The sequence below is a fragment of the Phallusia mammillata genome, chromosome 2, assembly GCF_965637545.1.
Source record: "Phallusia mammillata chromosome 2, kaPhaMamm4.hap1.1, whole genome shotgun sequence".
NCBI classification, from domain to species: domain Eukaryota; kingdom Metazoa; phylum Chordata; class Ascidiacea; order Phlebobranchia; family Ascidiidae; genus Phallusia; species Phallusia mammillata.
The window spans coordinates 19935086-19953560 of record NC_137253.1 but is presented as its reverse complement, the minus strand read 5'-3'; the positions used below and the strand labels follow the sequence as shown (position 1 = coordinate 19953560).

The 18475-nt window shown below is 39.3% G+C and overlaps 2 protein-coding genes across 3 annotated transcripts; both read left to right on the top strand.

Moving 5' to 3' along the window:
- Positions 1-339: 339 nt before the first annotated feature.
- LOC145212823 (dnaJ homolog subfamily C member 11-like) lies at positions 340-5578 on the top strand. 2 transcript variants are annotated; one of them, XM_080081084.1, is made up of 16 exons: positions 384-595; positions 770-896; positions 1003-1073; positions 1169-1270; positions 1426-1554; positions 1614-1736; positions 1797-1870; positions 1935-2139; positions 2801-2883; positions 2947-3063; positions 3126-3281; positions 3341-3410; positions 3975-4081; positions 4781-4925; positions 5026-5101; positions 5164-5578. In XM_080081084.1, the coding sequence occupies exons 1-16, from the start codon at positions 518-520 to the stop codon at positions 5196-5198; spliced, it is 1698 nt and encodes a 565-aa protein (XP_079937210.1). In that variant the 5' UTR covers positions 384-517; the 3' UTR covers positions 5199-5578. The 2 variants fall into 2 exon arrangements, with proteins under 2 accessions (XP_079937209.1, XP_079937210.1); XM_080081083.1 differs by having other exon boundaries at positions 340-595; positions 1614-1870.
- Positions 5579-9049: 3471 nt separating this feature from the next.
- LOC145212822 (uncharacterized) lies at positions 9050-17080 on the top strand. The gene is made up of 12 exons (XM_080081081.1): positions 9050-9284; positions 9499-9593; positions 12567-12645; positions 12718-12976; positions 13534-13672; positions 14204-14368; positions 14681-14802; positions 14929-15094; positions 15264-15482; positions 15786-15921; positions 16349-16644; positions 16803-17080. The coding sequence occupies exons 1-12, from the start codon at positions 9188-9190 to the stop codon at positions 16881-16883; spliced, it is 1854 nt and encodes a 617-aa protein (XP_079937207.1). The 5' UTR covers positions 9050-9187; the 3' UTR covers positions 16884-17080.
- Positions 17081-18475: the final 1395 nt, after the last annotated feature.

The window sequence follows — 18475 nt, the reverse complement described above, 5'->3', positions numbered from 1 at the left end:
TCAAAAATATGTTTTGTGTGACAAATGATTGACGACAATCAAAATTTGAGAAATATATTACCCAAATGTAAAGAAGTTTTTACACCAACGGTTTGGCAGAGCAACTGTGTGGGCAATGACGCAAAACTGGTGAAGCTTAAAAACATCCCAACCTTTCTGGTGAAGCTTTAAAAAAATCGCTACCTTCGTTGTGCGCAAGTTTGGTATTCATTTAGTCGCAGTTTTGCAGGGGAACACACAAATTGTGTCAAGTGTTAAATCTACTTTTTCAAAAGCCAATCAATCCGCGCGGTAAAGTCAGTTATGTTAACGAAAAAAAAATCTCCGCGCAAATATAAAACTTTCCGATCTGGGTCCAGGCGGCATTCTTTCACAGTATTTTGTTTATTTACTGTATGTAAAGATTGTTGTCGTTGGTCAAAGGGTTAGAAAATTATTGCCATTTAATTAGATCAGTAAACCATCTCTGAAACTGTTGGTGTTAAACCTACTTAGTTAACAAAGTTATCTCCTAGCCATGACACTTCCAGTTTCTGGTCTTGAAGATTTGGTAGATAATGAAGACTACTATAGTTTACTGAATGCCAACAGACATGTAAGTGTTAATTTTCATCATTTGTGTTGATTTTCATCATTTTATTCAGTTACAGATGAAACTATTTATAGTTTTAGGAGTTGCACTGTGAAATATTTTAAACAAAATATTTTCATAATGACTGTATATACAAGCCCCACTGCTTTTTTTTTGCTTAATGGGTTTGATTTTCAGGCATCCCAAGATGAACTAAAAAGCTCTTATCGCAAACTGTGCATGGTGTACCATCCCGACAAACATGATACTTCAATAAGCAGAGAAGCTTCAGAAATATTCGGCAGGATTCGAACAGCATATACAGGTATCACACTTAGTATGTGCATGAGAAACAATTTCTTATTGACAATGAAACTTGAGAATACATTTGTTAATTTTTACTTGTTGATACTAATTATTTTGTTACACAGTTTTAAGTGACCCAGTGAAACGTCACATATATGATGTGTATGGCAAGAAGGGATTGGATGCAGATTGGCAGGTATTAATTTTGTAGCCTGTTGTACATTTGTGTCAAAAATATTTGAATACAGATAAAGTGCCATTTTTATGTGGGTTGCTGCTTCTTTTGTTCAGCTTATTGAGCGAAGAAAAACACCCCAGGAAATGCAGGAGGAGTATGAAAGAATGCAGAGACTGAGGGCGCAACACCGATTGGAAGAACGAACACATCCCAATGTAATTTATACTGCACAAAAATATATTATGGATCAAAAAATCTTTTTTTATGTCCAGGACTGATTGATTCGCTACCAGTATTTTAAAAATGCCAACATTTACAAAGCTAAAATCAAAAAACATTTAAAAAATGCATTGTTGTTATCTTGGCTTAGGGTACATTTAGTGTTACTGTCAATGCAACATCTCTTTTTGATGACCAAGTTGTGTACGATGATGATTACTACAATCAACAAATTGTTTTGCCGGATGTAACGAAAATGGCTATGTCACAGTCAATAGAGGTATGAACAGATAATTTTTGTTTCCAAAAAATTGGCCTTTTTTGACTTACTGTTAACAGGCCCCACTTTCAATGTCAAGCACTGCTACTCTTAGTGGAAATCTTGAATCCAATAATGGAAATGGATCTGGGAGCTTTAATGTGGCTGTAAGAAGAACCATCTCGTCCAAGTCTTGGGCTGAGGTAGCAAAGCATCAAAGACATGAGAACTTTGTTGTTCTTATCTATGCCTATGTGTTTCAGTTGATGATTGGTGCCACAGATACAAGTGGATTTAACTTTGCTGTGAAAGGTTATCGCTCAATGGGTGGAGGACTGTAAGTGTTTGTTTATCAAATCTTACCACCCAAGATCCTAGTAAAGTAACAAACTTCTCGCCAGATTTGCTGTTATGCATTTTCCAGTTGGAATGATGGTACAGGATGATATGCTAGCTGTGAGATTGCCTGGTGCAAATTTTACACTTGGTCGAGTAATGGGAGACCAATTGTATGGCTCACTAGATCTTTCTATTGGTGATGCCCCGCACTTATCCTCAAATCTTGTTAGAGACACTGCAAAATTGCGGTTTGCAGGAAAACTGCAAGTAAGTGGAGTTAAATATGTCAACTTAAATACAAGGTAAAGATATGCAGACAAGTATGTTGAATCACATAGTGTGTTTAATTGTATAAGGCTTACAAGTCACAAATCCTTATTAAACAAAATTATCCAGTAAGTCAGTGTTTCTCAATCTTATTCGGACCGCGTACCACCTGACGACTATTTCTATCGCTGCGTACCACCTATCATAAACTGTTTACATGAATAGACCAACAAATAGGCCAATTTTCTCCCTGACTAGCATATTTAGCAATTCCACAAACTGCACAAGACACGAGTTTCGCCCAAACCAGTGCTGATCAGTTGGGTCAGTTGAGTTGCAATTTTAGATTGGGCTAATTTAGGTATCACAGATATCTACTCGCGTACCACCTGAAAAGTTCCGGCGTACCACTAGTGGTACGCGTACCACAGTTTGAGAACCACTGCAGTAAGTGCATTCCGCTAAATTAGCCAAAGAAAGTATTTTTATTTATTTTAGGCAAAAACACACAAACATTTCTGTCACTATACCTAAGCGGCTGGGTGTTATAGTACTTTATTTTAAGTACCAAAAAATGTTGGCTTGGATTCATCAGTATTAAACAAAATTTACATTTTACTGTATTCCAACAGTAAAAGGTTGCATAACATTTTTTTATTAGTTAGGAATTCCTCACAGTTTTGGAGTTCTTAGTGTAACCTACAAAATGCCGGAAGAAAAAGCCAACTTTAAGCTGGCTGTGAAGTAAGTAGACTTATTTCATTTTTGTGTCAACTCCACTTATTTCATTTTTGTGTGTTCATGTAGAGCAGGAACATTTGGTTGTATGGTTGAATATGGTGGTCAGCACCAACTTTCGGACCATTCAATTGTCTCCGCCCATGTGAACATTGGTGTACCACTTGGTGTGTCTGTCAAGTTAAAGTAAGAGAATTTGTGCTTTCTATAGTAACTTGTGTGTTACATATCCTTTTTGTATTGTACAGGTTAAACAGGGTCTCACAAACATATGTTGTACCCATTATATTGTCAGATGATATGAACTGGATTGCAGCTTTTTATGGCACAATATTACCTATTGCCGCTTATGCTGCTCTCCAAACACTGGTAATTCGTCCCTACCTAAAAAGAAAGAAAGAGAGGTATTTAAGTCGTGTCGCTTTTGAAGATACAGGAATTTCATAAGTGTGTGTATGTTTAGAGAATCTGAAGAAAATGAACAGTCACGGCAAAGTGAAACGTTAAAAAAGAAGCGCGAGGCTGAAGAAACGGTAAGTTTGCATTAGAAATAAACCCATTTTTGCCACCGATATTCGGCATTTCTAAGCGATTTTTCACAAACCTTGTTTAATCCTGCGTCTGATAAAACAGATATTTAAAACGGGTTCACTTTCGATTTACGTTAACTGCAACTGCCTCGAACATTTCTGGCTACAGATTGGTTTAACGGTCTAAGTGACCGTAGCAGGTTGGTATGCTATCACTCACCACACATGAGTGCTATTTTCTTCCTGTTTAAGCGCTGCGGCAACCCAAATAAATACTTTTTTATTTGCGTAACAGATTAAGTGTCGTATTTTATTGTCTCCTTCCCATTAATACTAACAAACTAATTCTTATTAAAATAAATTGATAACTGTGGGACTCAGCATGGATGTTGTCGCTCATTCTTTTCAGAGCCCAGTACTCCAATAATCTCATCACCGCCCCAGCAATAAACTGCATAAAGTTGTGTTTGATCCAATCGCAAAATTCTAATGTTTGTGGTGCGCGCTAGACAAACCTGGTTTAGGTGTACGCTGTATACCTGTTGCGTTAACATGTTTTGATACAAGGTTAAAATGATGAAGCAATCAACAGAACGAAAAGTACAAGCAGAAGAGCGGAAGCTGGGTTTAATTATTACTGAAGCTGTTTACGGACGTCTTGTGGCCGACAATAGGTACGTGAAAAGAAATTGCATAAACAGTTAACGTTTCCAGCAGTGTTTCATACCGGAACGGAACGTTATACCGGAACGAAATAAATAATTTTTGGCTCAAATACCAGAGCGAAATACCGAAATAAAAAATATTCAAAATACCTGAACGGAACGAAATATTTGATATGAAACAATTGCTGAAAATTTCGCGCCGTTAAGCTATGATAAGAATTGAAGCTCCTACAATTCAAATCCGTTTGACCATCATTGACAAATGTTATGAGACGTAACAACTACCGACTAATTCTTTTTTCGCTTAATAGTTGTAAAGACCAAAAAGAAATGTTCTTTTGTTAAGACCAAAATACCGTTATAAATTTATTTTGGTCAGACCGGAACGAAACGAAAATATCGGTCCAGAACGAAATAACGAAAAAAATAAATTTTGTGCCCTATTTTTACTGATACCAAATCGCATATGCATATGTGTGGGGACCCATTAGATTATGCTTGCAGAAACAATCATGTTATAAAGTGCCAGGAAAAAGATAGGGACCCAATGCCAAATATATATCCATTATAAATATAGTAAGTGGTATATGTGATACATCGTTAAATATGATGTAGTATATATAAACTGGCAATATATAGGAAAACCACTATTCTAGTTTATTTCAGCCATGAATGTATTTTTACATAATCATCAAAATGTTTGCGCAGCTCTCTAGCTACGAGGGTCGTGGATGTTACAGTTCCATTACAAAACCTGGTGGAAAACTCGAACCTTCAACTTCCGGTTGGAATTACCAAAAGTGGCTTGCCCGGATTCTATGATCCTTGTCCAGGCAGTGACAAGAAGCTTAAGGTGGTGTAGCTATCAATGCATTTTTTTCTTGTTTAATGTTTTCTGTGCACGGCTTTTCTCCAGGACAATCGATAAGCAAAAATATGTCGCTTTTTTACAGATTGTTTACAAATTTCGGGGAGGTCTGCATCAGGTCGTTGTTAACGACCACGAGTCGGTGAGAATTCCACTAAAAAGTAAGTTTTTTCTTTATTTTCTAAAATTGTACAGTTTTTAATTTGCTTGCACGAATCTCAAGGTCATGCGATTGGCGAATCCAGTTCCTTTAGCTGAAAAAGTCATCGAAGCACTCCCAAGGAGCTTGCTAATGTGATGATGGTCAGCAAAAGCGTGTATGGGGATCGACGTTTCTGAAGACTACGTGGTGATACATCTCAAAATGCGACACTTTTTAACGTGATACTGTATGATTGACCTGCCATGGCATCTTAACTGAACCAATCTGGCAAATTCAAACACAATTACCAGCAACTATGTTTTCGAAAGCCCAGCGTGTGTTTTCAATTTTAACATAATTTTTATAGTTTTGTTTTAAATAATTCACACCTGTATTTCAACAGCCAGCTCGTTTTGCTTATGCATGTAATAACGTAAAAACATGTTACGTATGTGTTTCAATGTGGGTTTTTCTAGTAAAAAGTTGTTTTATGTAACACTGTGTTGTATGCCAAAAAAATATAAAAATTCATAAATAAGCTATTATTGACGGCCAAATAATTTTCGAGATTTATTAAATTAACGTTTTTGGTGTTGCCGATCTCATCACAGGCTGTTTTTACCCCAACAGCCGTGCGTCAGCCTAAACTGGAACACCAGCAGCTGAAAGCGAACATTTGCTTTACTTCTGATATAAAAGTCCCTTATCTTTCCAGACCAGTGTTTCCCAAACTTTTTATTATTCCGTTGGTCCACCCAATTACCCAAATCTAATAATGTCCCGTATGTGGTGAGATAAATCATCATAAAATGAGCTTAATACTCTTTACAATGGCTTAAACCAGCTTTCAACAAAATTTACGAGAAATAGAAAACCAACAGGATAACAAATATTGGGCCTGCCCCACGCCGAAAAATGTATTCCTTATCAAAACAGTCATTTCGGACCATTCTAAGAAGCCACATATCAAAGCAATGAATTTAAAAAACGACCTCTATGACAAATATTTTAACATACGAGATCGCGGTCGCACACTTTTTTGTCGCGCGATGGCGTAACTAAGCAGATAAAATAGCAAACTTCGTTTGATCTGGCATCGAGAAAAAGAAACGCGTTTTACAGAGATTTTAGCGCTTTCAGTTTCAAAGCAAGTCACTTTGTCAGTATCTGTTTACCAACATTTTGTGAAAAGTGCCCTGATGGAAACAAGCATGTATGCTGACTTTTTATTATATTTTAGTTTACTCAATAAAAAACAACAAGTAAACTTGAAAGCTGACACCGATTCCCGGTTTCCAAGGAAAGCCCTTTTAACGTAGAATAATGTAGGCTACAACCCTTATTGGTTACCTGAATATGTTTTGTAGCACAAACTCTTTTCCAGCAAGGCAGAATCCGCTTTATGTTTGGCGTGCCTATGTGACATAAATACTTCGCGATTTTGTTACCGGATTTCGGGAGTTGTATCGCACGCCATGTACCTTATGCGACATCCGTCTTATCTTGACATTGACAATCTGGTTATGAAATACCTTGGGCACAGAGGTTTTTTAACCATGACTTGGCGGCGTTTCTCCTTGGTTTAGTCATAGGATTCGCTCTGTGTGTACCGTGTTACGCACCAAGTCTCCCAGTGTAGTGCGCCTTCACATTTTCAACAGTGCGTGTACAAGACTGTAACGTAAACGTTGCGCAGTTCGGGCTAAAATATAAGTTTTTACTGCCGACCAAGTGTGCTGTGATACAATTGTTGGTGTGCTGAAACTATCTAGATCAGTTGGAAACAGCTTTGGTAGGCCATCGATTACCTACAGAAAGTGATTTGAAGTGGCAGTCGATTGTCACAACACCTCATTACAGTTTAATGTTTCAAGTGCATAACTGTGTCTTTGATCATAGTATGTTGCGCAGTCCTTTGAAATTCGTAGACTTTGAGAGGCTAGCAGTATTTTAAAACTGCCCCAAATCGCAGCTAAGATTGTTATTGTAGTTACACCTACTGTGCTATTTTCAGTTGTGACAGTTTAGTTAAAGCAGCGTTTCCAAAGTGCATGATCGGTATATGTATGTCTATTTTGTAATTAAAATATTTCAATTTGGTATATTAGGCCCTATACAAACAGCCCTAAACAAATGTTTTGCACTGCTTACGCATTTGCTATCGCATACCTATGTAGACACAGTAACTACAACGTCGTAACAAAGCAAACATTATTGTAACATTTCATGCAGTAACAATGCAACGGGTTGCAGTGTAACAATATCAATGTCTGCTAACTAAATACGACTAACAATGGAACGTCGGGCAGAAGGTGACTCTTATCAGTCAGTTTACGAAGCATTGACCGACCGCGTCTTTCGTAAACAAACACACGGTCCCAGACTTACTGATATCAAATTGTTTATTTCCTCGGTTCGAAAAGAAGGAAATCTATTCTAAATATAAACCAACGGAATTTTCGCAAACATTTGTATTCGCTCTGTGCATCTTACCTGTGCTTTTCATGATTTTACTGGTTTGCAATTAAGATTTGTTTGGAGACCTTTCGATGCACTTAGGTCATTTGCTGAGTTAAGTCGTTCCTTTTAACAATTCGATGCCGTAGTAGATCTCTCCGAAGATAAACATTCTAGGATTAGCGATAGCTGTTGAGAAATGTGTATCTGGGCCAGGAATCTGAGACCAAACAGAGTTTTAACTTGCGAAGACCGCAGTGCTTTACGATGTGTTTGACTGGCAAACACGACATTGCTTGTCGCCCATCTCGTTAAAAAGTCGGTCCATTTACCCACTGCCGATGGCCCGATTAAGACTGGCAGGACTTGGACAAAAAGTTATAGCTTGAAAAACCTCTAGAATTTTAACCGCTTCTGTAATTGCTACATGCAGTTATATTTTGCCCAACCTATTAGGCTGCTTGAAGTAGTCGTCATTCAGATTACGCATACTGCTTGCGGAATTCCCGCTCATATTCGTTTCGGAACGTGTCGTTTGGTTTTTTGATTTGTCCGCATTAATTGGTTCGCAATTAAAGTGCACTGAATAGCTTCGTGCAATAATGATGTCCGTTGCCATGACCAATATCGATAATATCACTGATAATTCGTAGTCAGATTTTTTGAAATTGTGTAAAATTGGTTTGACAACCTCACGTTTTCGTAGGTTATACAACTGGTATCAAAAGTTTTATCGTCTGGCCCAAAAGAGTAGTTTGAACTTCAACTTAAGCACTTTAGTCAGTTGCAGTGTTTCTCCGCCAGACTAGGTGGTGAATTGAGCCTCTTGCAAACCTTTAAAAAAATGCATTGCATTGCGACTTGCAGGTGAGTCGTTGTCTTGTTATCTGCAGGTGCGAATCTTTTGTCTGAACTCGCTTGATGCCAGTGTCGAAATTTTGAGACGAAACTGTTGCACACCGTTTAGTTTTTATTGTGCTTTCTATTGTGTCGCAGTGTGCACAAAAGCAACACATAATAGCGTAGAGCCGTCAGGCACGAAACACCGGCCTTGGATAATTGCGAGTGGCATTGTTTTGGAGACAGTTTCATGCCATCAAGTTAGACGCCTGATACTGTCTATGTTGCTTCGACAGAAACCTAAATACTGTGTAGTTCGAACTGATAGAACGTATTTCGTGCATTTACAAGGTCCTGCTCAAGTTATTATGCACTGGAAAAATCAAATATTGTATTTTATCAGAGTTGAAGTACACCTAAGCCACTCCACCGATGCCTTGGTGCAGCGCAGTATATCGCAGTCTTGCCTTTTTCGTAACCGCAACCTGACAGAGCGAAGAAGAACCTAATGGCAGGAATTTCTGACATAGAACAGGCTTACAGAGTGTCTGACTGTCTGTAGTAGATATACACAAGTGTAAGCTGCAGTGAAGTTTAGTTCATTTTTCTGACTAATTTGATTTTTTGCGGGTGTACAGTGGGCCTACTTTTCCAGCGTTTCCAAGTTTTGGTTTACATGTTCTGCAATGTTTTCTTTAAACAGGTGTAAGTGACAAGATTCGTGTTGTTTTTGTTTGATTTGTGACCTTGAGATTTGGGAATATCAGGAGCACAGTTGAACTTGTTTGAAAACGACTATTGGGACAATATGATGCAAGGCTTATCGCGAATTGTTACTAACGAGATGAGCCATGACCAGTTTGTGGAAACCTTCGGCAGCTGTTCACCCTCGCCTACTACCTCAGGTTTGTTGAAATGTTAAGTCGTGCATGAGTACAAAAAATCCCGAAGTTATGCAAGTATTTCACGCCCATTAATGACAGGATCTAAAAATACGACTTCTCAATAACGTTTCTATTGCATCACTGGCGGTAAGTAAATCGCCAGACAGAATGTGACAAGACGACTTTCATTATAACGTCGCGTTTTATAGCAAGGCTGTTCTTGTTTCCATTGTAGAAACCATGATATTTGACTCGTCTACAGAGGATATTAAACTTTCAAACGCATCGGCAGCTTCAGAAGTCATGGAAAGCAACCACGGGCATAACCAGGTAAGAAAGCGATGTTTAGTATACGTCTGTTGAGTCTTCTGTAAGCAATATAGCTAAAATAGCAGTTTTGCGCGTACTGTTAAACAACGTGGCACGAATTGGGCACAGTTAACACTAACTTAGTCGCCAAATCTGGATAATGCTTTCAAGAAAATCGGAGTTAAGTTTTAGCTTGATGACAACTGACAATGCTATGAAGGCTTAGCATTTTCTCGTGGGCAAAGCAAGGTCACGCCTGCTTGTAATCTCCACGAGGTTGCGACATACACGTCTGTAAGCGCTTACCAGCTCTAACCTACTCATGGCAAATGAGAACATAAACCTTCACATCCAAACGTATGCGATGAAACTATTTGCTTGTTTTGAATATTAAAGTACTGAACTAGTTGCTGAGTTTGCAACCTGTCTACAAGGAATGTTGTGTATGGCTTTGTGACGCAATACCGCTAGGGCAGCTACGTCATAAACACACACCACGAGCATGTAACATGGTGCAGCAACAGTAGCTAAACGTTTTACATGATTCTCCAGAGATTTAACAATTTTAGCGCACATTTGCGCCTACGACTAAAGCTTGTACAGTCAGCAGTCATTAGCATCAGGCGTCACGTCGCCAAGTTAAACACAAGAAGTAATGCTTGTAATTGACCTGAGGTTATTCCAAACACCGACGACTCTTGTACTTGATTTATCGCAGTTCGTTGAAGAAACAGGTTTGACGTGGCGCGTTTAATCAGCAACCAAACAGCCAGTTTTCCGTTTCGAACTACCCTTGGGTGAAAGATAATTCGCCTTCGAGTATAAACAAACGCATATTGCCTCGGTATAATTATATCCTACCAGGTAATTGCGTTTCTTGGCAGCGCTTAACGACGACGTTATGCTGTTTCATTTGCTTTAGTCTGACTTGGTGACCATACAAAACGCCACACAGTCATGATTTTATAGTTATTACGAGATTTATTTCAAGTCGTATGCACAATAGATATCACTGCTTGTATGTCACTGTGTGATTATCTTGCGTTGATCATGTTATGGGATTTGTTTGTTAACAAACCACTGTGGAGGGTATTTAGGGGATTTAGAAAGGTGCTGGGCAGATAAACAGAGTGTCAAGACAGTCAGTGTAAGCAATTTGTCAGGTGTAGATTGTGTCCAACCTCGGAAACAAAGCGATATGTGCCGATTTCGAGTTTTCATGTCTCTAGCTTTTAATGTGACAGAGTATTAGTCAGGATGGTTTACGTTTGGTGAACAACGGGAAGCGATTCTCTTCAGATCAGCTTGTTGACATGTTTACAGCGTTTGTCGCTGCAACTGCGAAATGTCGTCTCTGCCGTCCCGTTCCCGTTTGCGCATTTCAAGTCTTGCCCACAGGGGCAAACCATTCTTTCGGCCACGGTGAATGTCGCGTCATTAACTTAATCCAGTAGAGCTAAAACAGTTTGAATATTTGGCATGTATTAGGCGTAGCGTATTTGGTTGAAAAGTTTTTTGGTAATACTGGTCAAAAACACTTTAAGACGTTATGCGGTATGTTAATCCTATTTGGTTTATTTTCGAATCTTGTTGCGATTATCACGATGTCGAAAATTGCGCTTAATTGGCGACAGCTTTCTGAGCTTGTCGATAGGTCAATTAGAACTAAAACGTTAAAGCTACGACTTTCGTAGTTGTGAGAATTTCGTCTCCAGAATACAGGAAACTCGTTAACCCAGTAATAACAGTTCGTTATAACACAGTAATAACACCTGTACGATTGCCAACCCTTTATCGCATACTACCCAGTCAAAATTAATCGTTAAATTTAGAGTCGAAGATGTAATCCAGTCAGTTTGTCGATCGACATTTACTAATGTGCTTTAGCTTCTCGCCATTCCATCTGCAAAATATTTCGGCGAAATTGTAACAAACGATGAAAAACGTCACAAAACGGATCACGTCTCGAAGTCTCGAAAAGAGGCGCGCCGTGCACGATTCTTGGCTGTCTCCCTTGCGTTGTTCGCAAAGAGTAACATGACATGGGACAATTAGTTTACAACAATAGGTGCTTAAAACCTTCTTTTGGTGGTTAGATTTTCCAAAAACGGGCGTAGAGACACAAGTAGCATCGATTACCAGCATAACCGCAGGAAAATTTCTCTGCACTTTTATGTGGTGGTGCGACCTGTTTTTTGTTCTCCGTTACACACACGGCACGAGGACTGTTATGAGACGTAGGTTGCCACTTTCGTGCACAAGCGGGTCGTAAACACGTCGTCCTTCTCACGATTATCGTAAACTAGAGCATAAATATTCTTTGTTATAGTATCTCTGTGTTGTTCTCTCACAGTACCTTACAAAAAGACAGCACTGATTTTGTCAAGCACACATGCGACATATATGTAATTACTTTCGTATGGTTACATTTTCTAGAGTTAAGCGGGAGGAATCTTAAATTTAAGTTTAGTCAAAGTTGATGTTTTACCCAGTGACCGTCGGTGTTGCGATTGGACTTCGCCAAATGTGCTGACTTGGCGCGAGATAAACTACATATTAAACGTCTGTATTGCCCTTGACAATTGGCAATTAATGATTGAATGATCCGTCGCATATTTTACCCATTCACCTGGCGGCCTATAGTTAGGGCGGCCCATCAAGTGCTATTCAATGGCACCGCGTTCGCTGTGATTCATCCTGATCACCGGGCAGCAAACAGATTAATTGCTTCTGCGCCTGTTTACGGCCGCTACGTGTTTTTGACCACTTCACACGCATGCTTTATGTGCCTGGCCATTTTCATTCGCTTGTCCTATGAACTTCTCAGCGCAGGTCAACGCTATGATTTATGTTTCTGCGCGAATCTTCGGCACGCGGCAAACCCTGCCGTTTTTAGCACGACCGTATGAACTCGTGCCGAAACCAATAAGGCTGTAAACCACACGCACCAGGTGCGTTGATTTGCAGAGCACTAACCATAAGGTTTATGTTTAGGTCACTTTAAGGAGACAGAGACTGAATAGGAATATGAACGGCACGTCCAGGGAACCGATGCGCGCATTGAAGCCCCATGGTAGGTTTAAGCTAAATACATTTACCCGTTTTCTCAAACAAATATTAATTCAAGATCCTTCGTCAACTACAGGTCATCTCAGCGCTAGCCAAGAAAATATTCTTTCCAACTCTGAGTCTGCACCACGACGCAACTCCAAATTCTCGACCATTGCCAACCGACTTGCCCGACGAAGCTTCCGCCTTGGCACGAAAAAGAAGGCAGTGAGCGAGGGTTCAATAACTGTTGAAAGCACAAACTTGCGTCCCCCCACCCCAACGCGTTTGGGAGCTTTTTTTAAACGAAGCAAAAGCGTCAACCGACAAGCATCTTCCGATTGCACAATAACAAGGTGAGCACACTGTAGAAAGTTTTAAAAATCGACCTTTGGAGATGGCATGCGGCATATTTCCTCGTAAAATTTTACGTTCGATCATACTGAAACGCTGACCTCTTGCTAATGGCCTTTCTTGTGTAAACTGGTAAATGGTTCATGCTAATTCTCTGCTGAAGTCGACTTCTGTGTTGTTGACCTAAAACGTACTAGGACTGTTACTGCAATATTAAGAACGACATTACGCATGCGTTGCGCGATGACGAAGGATAATATGCTGTCCAGTTTGTGGTGGTATTTTAGGGAACGTGCTAGAAGTCATAAATGCGGAGTGTAGGGTGACTACTGGAATGCTGAATGTAATCCTGTGAAACGGTTTTAATGTCTTATACCATCGAATGCTTTGTGCTGGGTTTCTCAAGTAATCGCTTGTCATTTTTAAAAGCAACTGATTTAGTGTTGATGTGTTTACTCAAGGCCACTGGACCTGTACGTAGCGATCGTACCATAAGAACATAACAACCCGTTTCAAAACAATGTGGGTGATGTAATCGTTTCCCGTATTGTCCATTTAGTTTTCGTACACTCCCCGACAATGACGTAGTAATGAGACCAGCGGCTTCCACGCCTAGCAGGATTGAAGCTCGTCAGAGAAGATCCAAGGTGTCGAGGAGCATGAGCCTTTCCCCGTCAACGTCACTGCTCCTTAAAACGGTGAGGAATTTCATCCACAGCGGTTAGATTTTTACAACTTGTTCACGATCCATGACCAATAAAAGTTCAACCGCATTGAACGTAGAAAGTATTCACGATAGGCAACAATTATCGCACTTAAAAATCCAACACCTAACTGCTGATGGTACAATACATTACGCACTTTATGTTTCAATTTTAAATTACGTGGGATAATGTATTTTACAGAATGTACGCAATTCAACACTTTTATTGGTTTCTACTCTATTATTATTTATATCAAGCCAAACATCTATATCGCAGTTATATAGGCGAACACAGGTTTTGCGAGACTCCAGTGCTTGAATATACTTCGGGCATAGGGACAAACTCGTTGTGCTTAATCAAAATCAGTCTTATAATTTCGCTTATCTTGGTAGTTTAACCCCATGTTAAAAAACTTTCCACCTAGGTGCTAATGAATTTACTGCTATTGTGAACCTTTCGGCGATCCACAATAAACCCTCTTTGAGATTTGTTGAACTGAACGTAACGCTCAGTTTGTTTGATTAGAATTTAGATTCAATGAAGCGTCGCAGCGCCTTCGTTCCATCACGGTGGGAGGACATTTCCAGCGATGAAACTATCGTGGATGGCAAAGAACATGTCGACATCCTGCAACAGATACTGGAACAAAAGCAGCAGATTCTGGACGAACAACGGCGGTTCCGCGAAAAGGTATGCAGGAGACACGAAGATGCGACATGAGCAAACAACCCTATGTTTGGATGGCTTCAATGAAATATTTCACCATGCCACCAACTGAGTCCTGACCTTTGCGTAGAAGAACCGAGCATTAAACTTCGTTTTCTGTTTGTTGGCAAATGCCAACTTTATTTTTAACTTCCCCTTGCAAAAATGCGTGTGTAAAGTTGCGCTTTTCGATAAGAATCGTGCCGAGAAACGAGTTTCGTTGCAAGTTTATGCGAAGTGTTGAACGGTATAAAGGTTGGTATGCGGATTAACATTGGCCTCTGTGTTTGTTTTCAGTCGTTCGTTACTCGATTGTCGGAAGAAGATTATTCCCCAGAACACAAAGTTACGAAGAAATACGACTCCATCAGGCAAAATGAAGAAATGCGCGTCGTGGCCATTGTAGCTTTATTAAATAGGTAAGATATTGACCACTATGGGAATTCATTACTATTTGACTAGCAATCGTATATTCTGTGGTGGTTATGCGAAACTGTAACTGTTGTTTTTTGGTAGCTAACTTTAAAATTAACTGCTTTTTACAGGAGGAAAAATTCGCTGAAAATCAAATGCGACCAGTTCGAAAAAAACGTCTCTGACAGTGCAGGGTTAGACGAAAGGTCAAAGTTCATGCAAGAGCGTCTTAGGAATTTTCGTCGAAAACTTTCGGTTGTCGAACAATGCATTGAAGAGCAGAAAGACTCAGTAAAGGTATGACATGTTGTTTGCTTGCTGGCTTAGGCGTCTAATTTAACGGTTTAAACTGCCTTTAATTACGCGTCACCTCATAATTAATTGTATTTAGTTCAAGTGCTTTCATCATCTGCGTGATTGCCAGAACTGTTCACACGCTATAAATGACATTTTGTTTACTTCACAGCTTTCATCTGCTAAACTTGAATTAAAATGCTGCCTCGAACTTTTTCAACTCGGACTACAAAAAGATGAAGAGTTGATATCTCAAGGTTCTGTTGTAAAGACGAGTAGAAATGAAAAACGTCATGCAACCCTCACTGCAGCGCCATCTTGTGAGACTTTGGGTTCATTGGACGATACTTCAGTGTTCGGTGACTCAGCTACCACTTCAGTAATGTCATTGGTAAGTTTCGTTTTTAATCGGTGAAACAGCTGGTTATAGGTAGAGAAATATTAAACACTTAAAATTGGTATTGTGTTAAACAAACGCTATATTGCTTATACATAACCACAACACGACACGTCTCACTACAACAATTTGCGTTGTTTTTGTGAAACACATGTCCTTTACCGCCTCGCTCCACATGCTTTGTCGATACGCTTTACTGATTATGTTTCATATGACTTCCTGATCCAAAGAAAAACATGCTTCACTCAGCAACACACACACACTGTCATATCCTTTCATACGTTTTTTTTCGCGCAGCGATTTGACCAATCATCTCCAATACCTCATTACAAACGGAACACTAGCGCCACCTACCGACAAACGAGTCCAATTGAAGCGAAGAGCAACACTACGCTCGACGACTCGTGTGAGAAGCAGTCTCCGAACGACACAGGTACAAACCCTACCGTTTAGCATATTGCGTTGTTCTTAGGTTAATTCCGGGATTTTTGTACAAGCATAATAGTATGCAGTATGGCATTTTTGAAACGCTTATGGCCATCCAAAATCGGCAAAACTTGATCGTTTTGCATTGTTGGGTGTTTTGGGATTTTTTCCGTAAGATGATTCTGGGAGTTATTTCGTTTTCTGTTACCATTGTTGTAACGATTTTTCTAACGATTGTGCAACACAACTACACAAGTATGGAAACTTTAGTTTCAAGACAGAAATCATTTAGCTTTAAGTACACAGTACAAATATATTTCGCTTATGCATGCATTTGTAGTGTCTTGTTCAAATAGAATCTATTAGTGATTTTTAGGTTGTTTTTGCCTTACGCTGTAAAACGGGTTTTAATTTGTATACGTTGTACTTTTTAGGCAGAAGTCGTTCAATTGATTTGGCGATCACGTCTGACTGTGACAGCGGGTTCGACAATGGCGACACGTTAAGTCGCAGCGACATCAGTTTAGACGGCAACTTGTCAAAATCCACCGGTTCAATCGTTTCATCCTGTTCCCATTCGACACGCACGGATTCCAACACTGCTAGTTGCCAAACCTCTCCTTCTCCCTCTGGTAAACAGCCGCTGACACGAGTAACGGTTAGCGACACGCGAAAGTTACCAGGCATGTCGGTCTCCAGCAAACACAACGAATATGCTACACAAATTGAGGTAATTTGTTGCCAAAAACCTGTAACGTAATGACATATTTTTGTGACCTAATTCTGAGGGACACCCTTAATATAGTATTGTGGGGCTACTTTTAGCTATTTGATGAATACTTTGCAGGTAAATGTGTTTCATTTTTTTAATACTGGTGTTATTTTTAGGACTTCGAGTTGTTTGCTGAGAAAAGAATGCGTTGTATATCCAACAATGGAAAGCTTGTGCCTTTGAAAAGTGGTTGCTAAGGTGTATGCAACTCGTTTTTTTCCTTGTGCAGTTCAAACGTTCAAATTGCATTTGTTTACATTCGATGAAATTACACATATGTCGTAATCGATCATTTCACAATCTTGCCATAACACTCTTGCAGTATATTTACTTTGCTACAAAGCCATATATTTGATGGTTGCTTTTCTTACACTCAATAAACGCTTTGCACGAATCTTCGAGTATATATAGTATATGGCAGTATCGGTGTTAGAATTACATTTAGGTTAGCATCCAGTTTGCTCAAGCTGTAGCTGGTAAATGAGTATACGTTGTAAACGTAAAAGACATAAACGTGATGTCCTTTTGACATCTACGTTTCTAATGCTGTTGAAAAGGAGTTTTTCTAGTTTAGTAGTTTACACGCACACTTTTTATAGTTATACCTGGTGATATGACTATGTTCAACACTCAATACATTTAAAAAAAGATGGCCCAAAGCTAAAACTAAGACTGTGGACTGACATTTAGAGCAATCCGTTTTGAAAAACAGAATATACTGTCCCGTGTTGTAGAAAAAATCGAAATGGCAATTTCCTAGAATCTGTAAAATATAATGTTTACTGTTAGGTTGTTCTCCAATTATTTTGAGAAATAATTTGGTTTTATCTTCGTTAAAAAATGCCTATAGCTGTATACGTGTGGCTAGTTGTGGGTATAACGCCAACCGAATCGGTTCTATAGACCTTATATGAGCTGTCAAGTATGTCTGCTGTTCAAAATACCAGGGTTAAAATATTCGCAATCCTGTCAAACAAATCCTTCTGCGGTATTATATATATAGTCATCTGATCAGCACCAGCGCTCTTCAATGTTGAGGTGTTTGCATAATCGATTATGGCTCGGGCAAAGTTGTGTTAACCGCGACACTTTACCACATACTATATCCGCTAACCCACTACACTCGATGGTCATTGGGTTTACAATATTATCCACCACTGTTTGTCCAATGCGCACATTTCAAAAATAAATCTCAAATAGATTCAAAACACTAACTGTTATGGATAATATTTCCATCGATGAAAATTTAGTTTACTAAGCAAACAAAAACATTATACGTCGTACGTCATGTTCTATAGATGTTCGCAAATAAAGTCGCCTAGTTGTCAATCAAAAAAAGCGGAAACACAGTCAGGCCATGTTTGCGGATGGCTTTTGGAAATTCTGCATTCCTATCGCTTTTCGTTGAGAAATGTAAGTAAACCATTTTTAAGTGCAACATTTTTGATACAGCTTGCTTAAAGGTTCATGACCGCTGCAGAAAGAATGCAATTTTTGCGACAATGGTTTGCATTGTTTTCGGCGAAACTCGGTGCTGGTCGTTCTTTGGATGTAAACTCATGTGGTTGTGGTTTGTAAACTGACATGTTGCGGTAAGGCTGGTGTAAAAAACGATGTTTAATCTCACACAGATTTCTATTAGGTGTTGCCAACTTCCAACATGTAGACATTTCGGCAGTGGATGTTTACTATCATCTACTGTCTGTAGTATTCTTAATCTGCATCATTTCCTTCGTTTATTGGGACCGCCATTTCTTCGAAGAAGTTCGCGTAAGGAACGGTCTGTTAC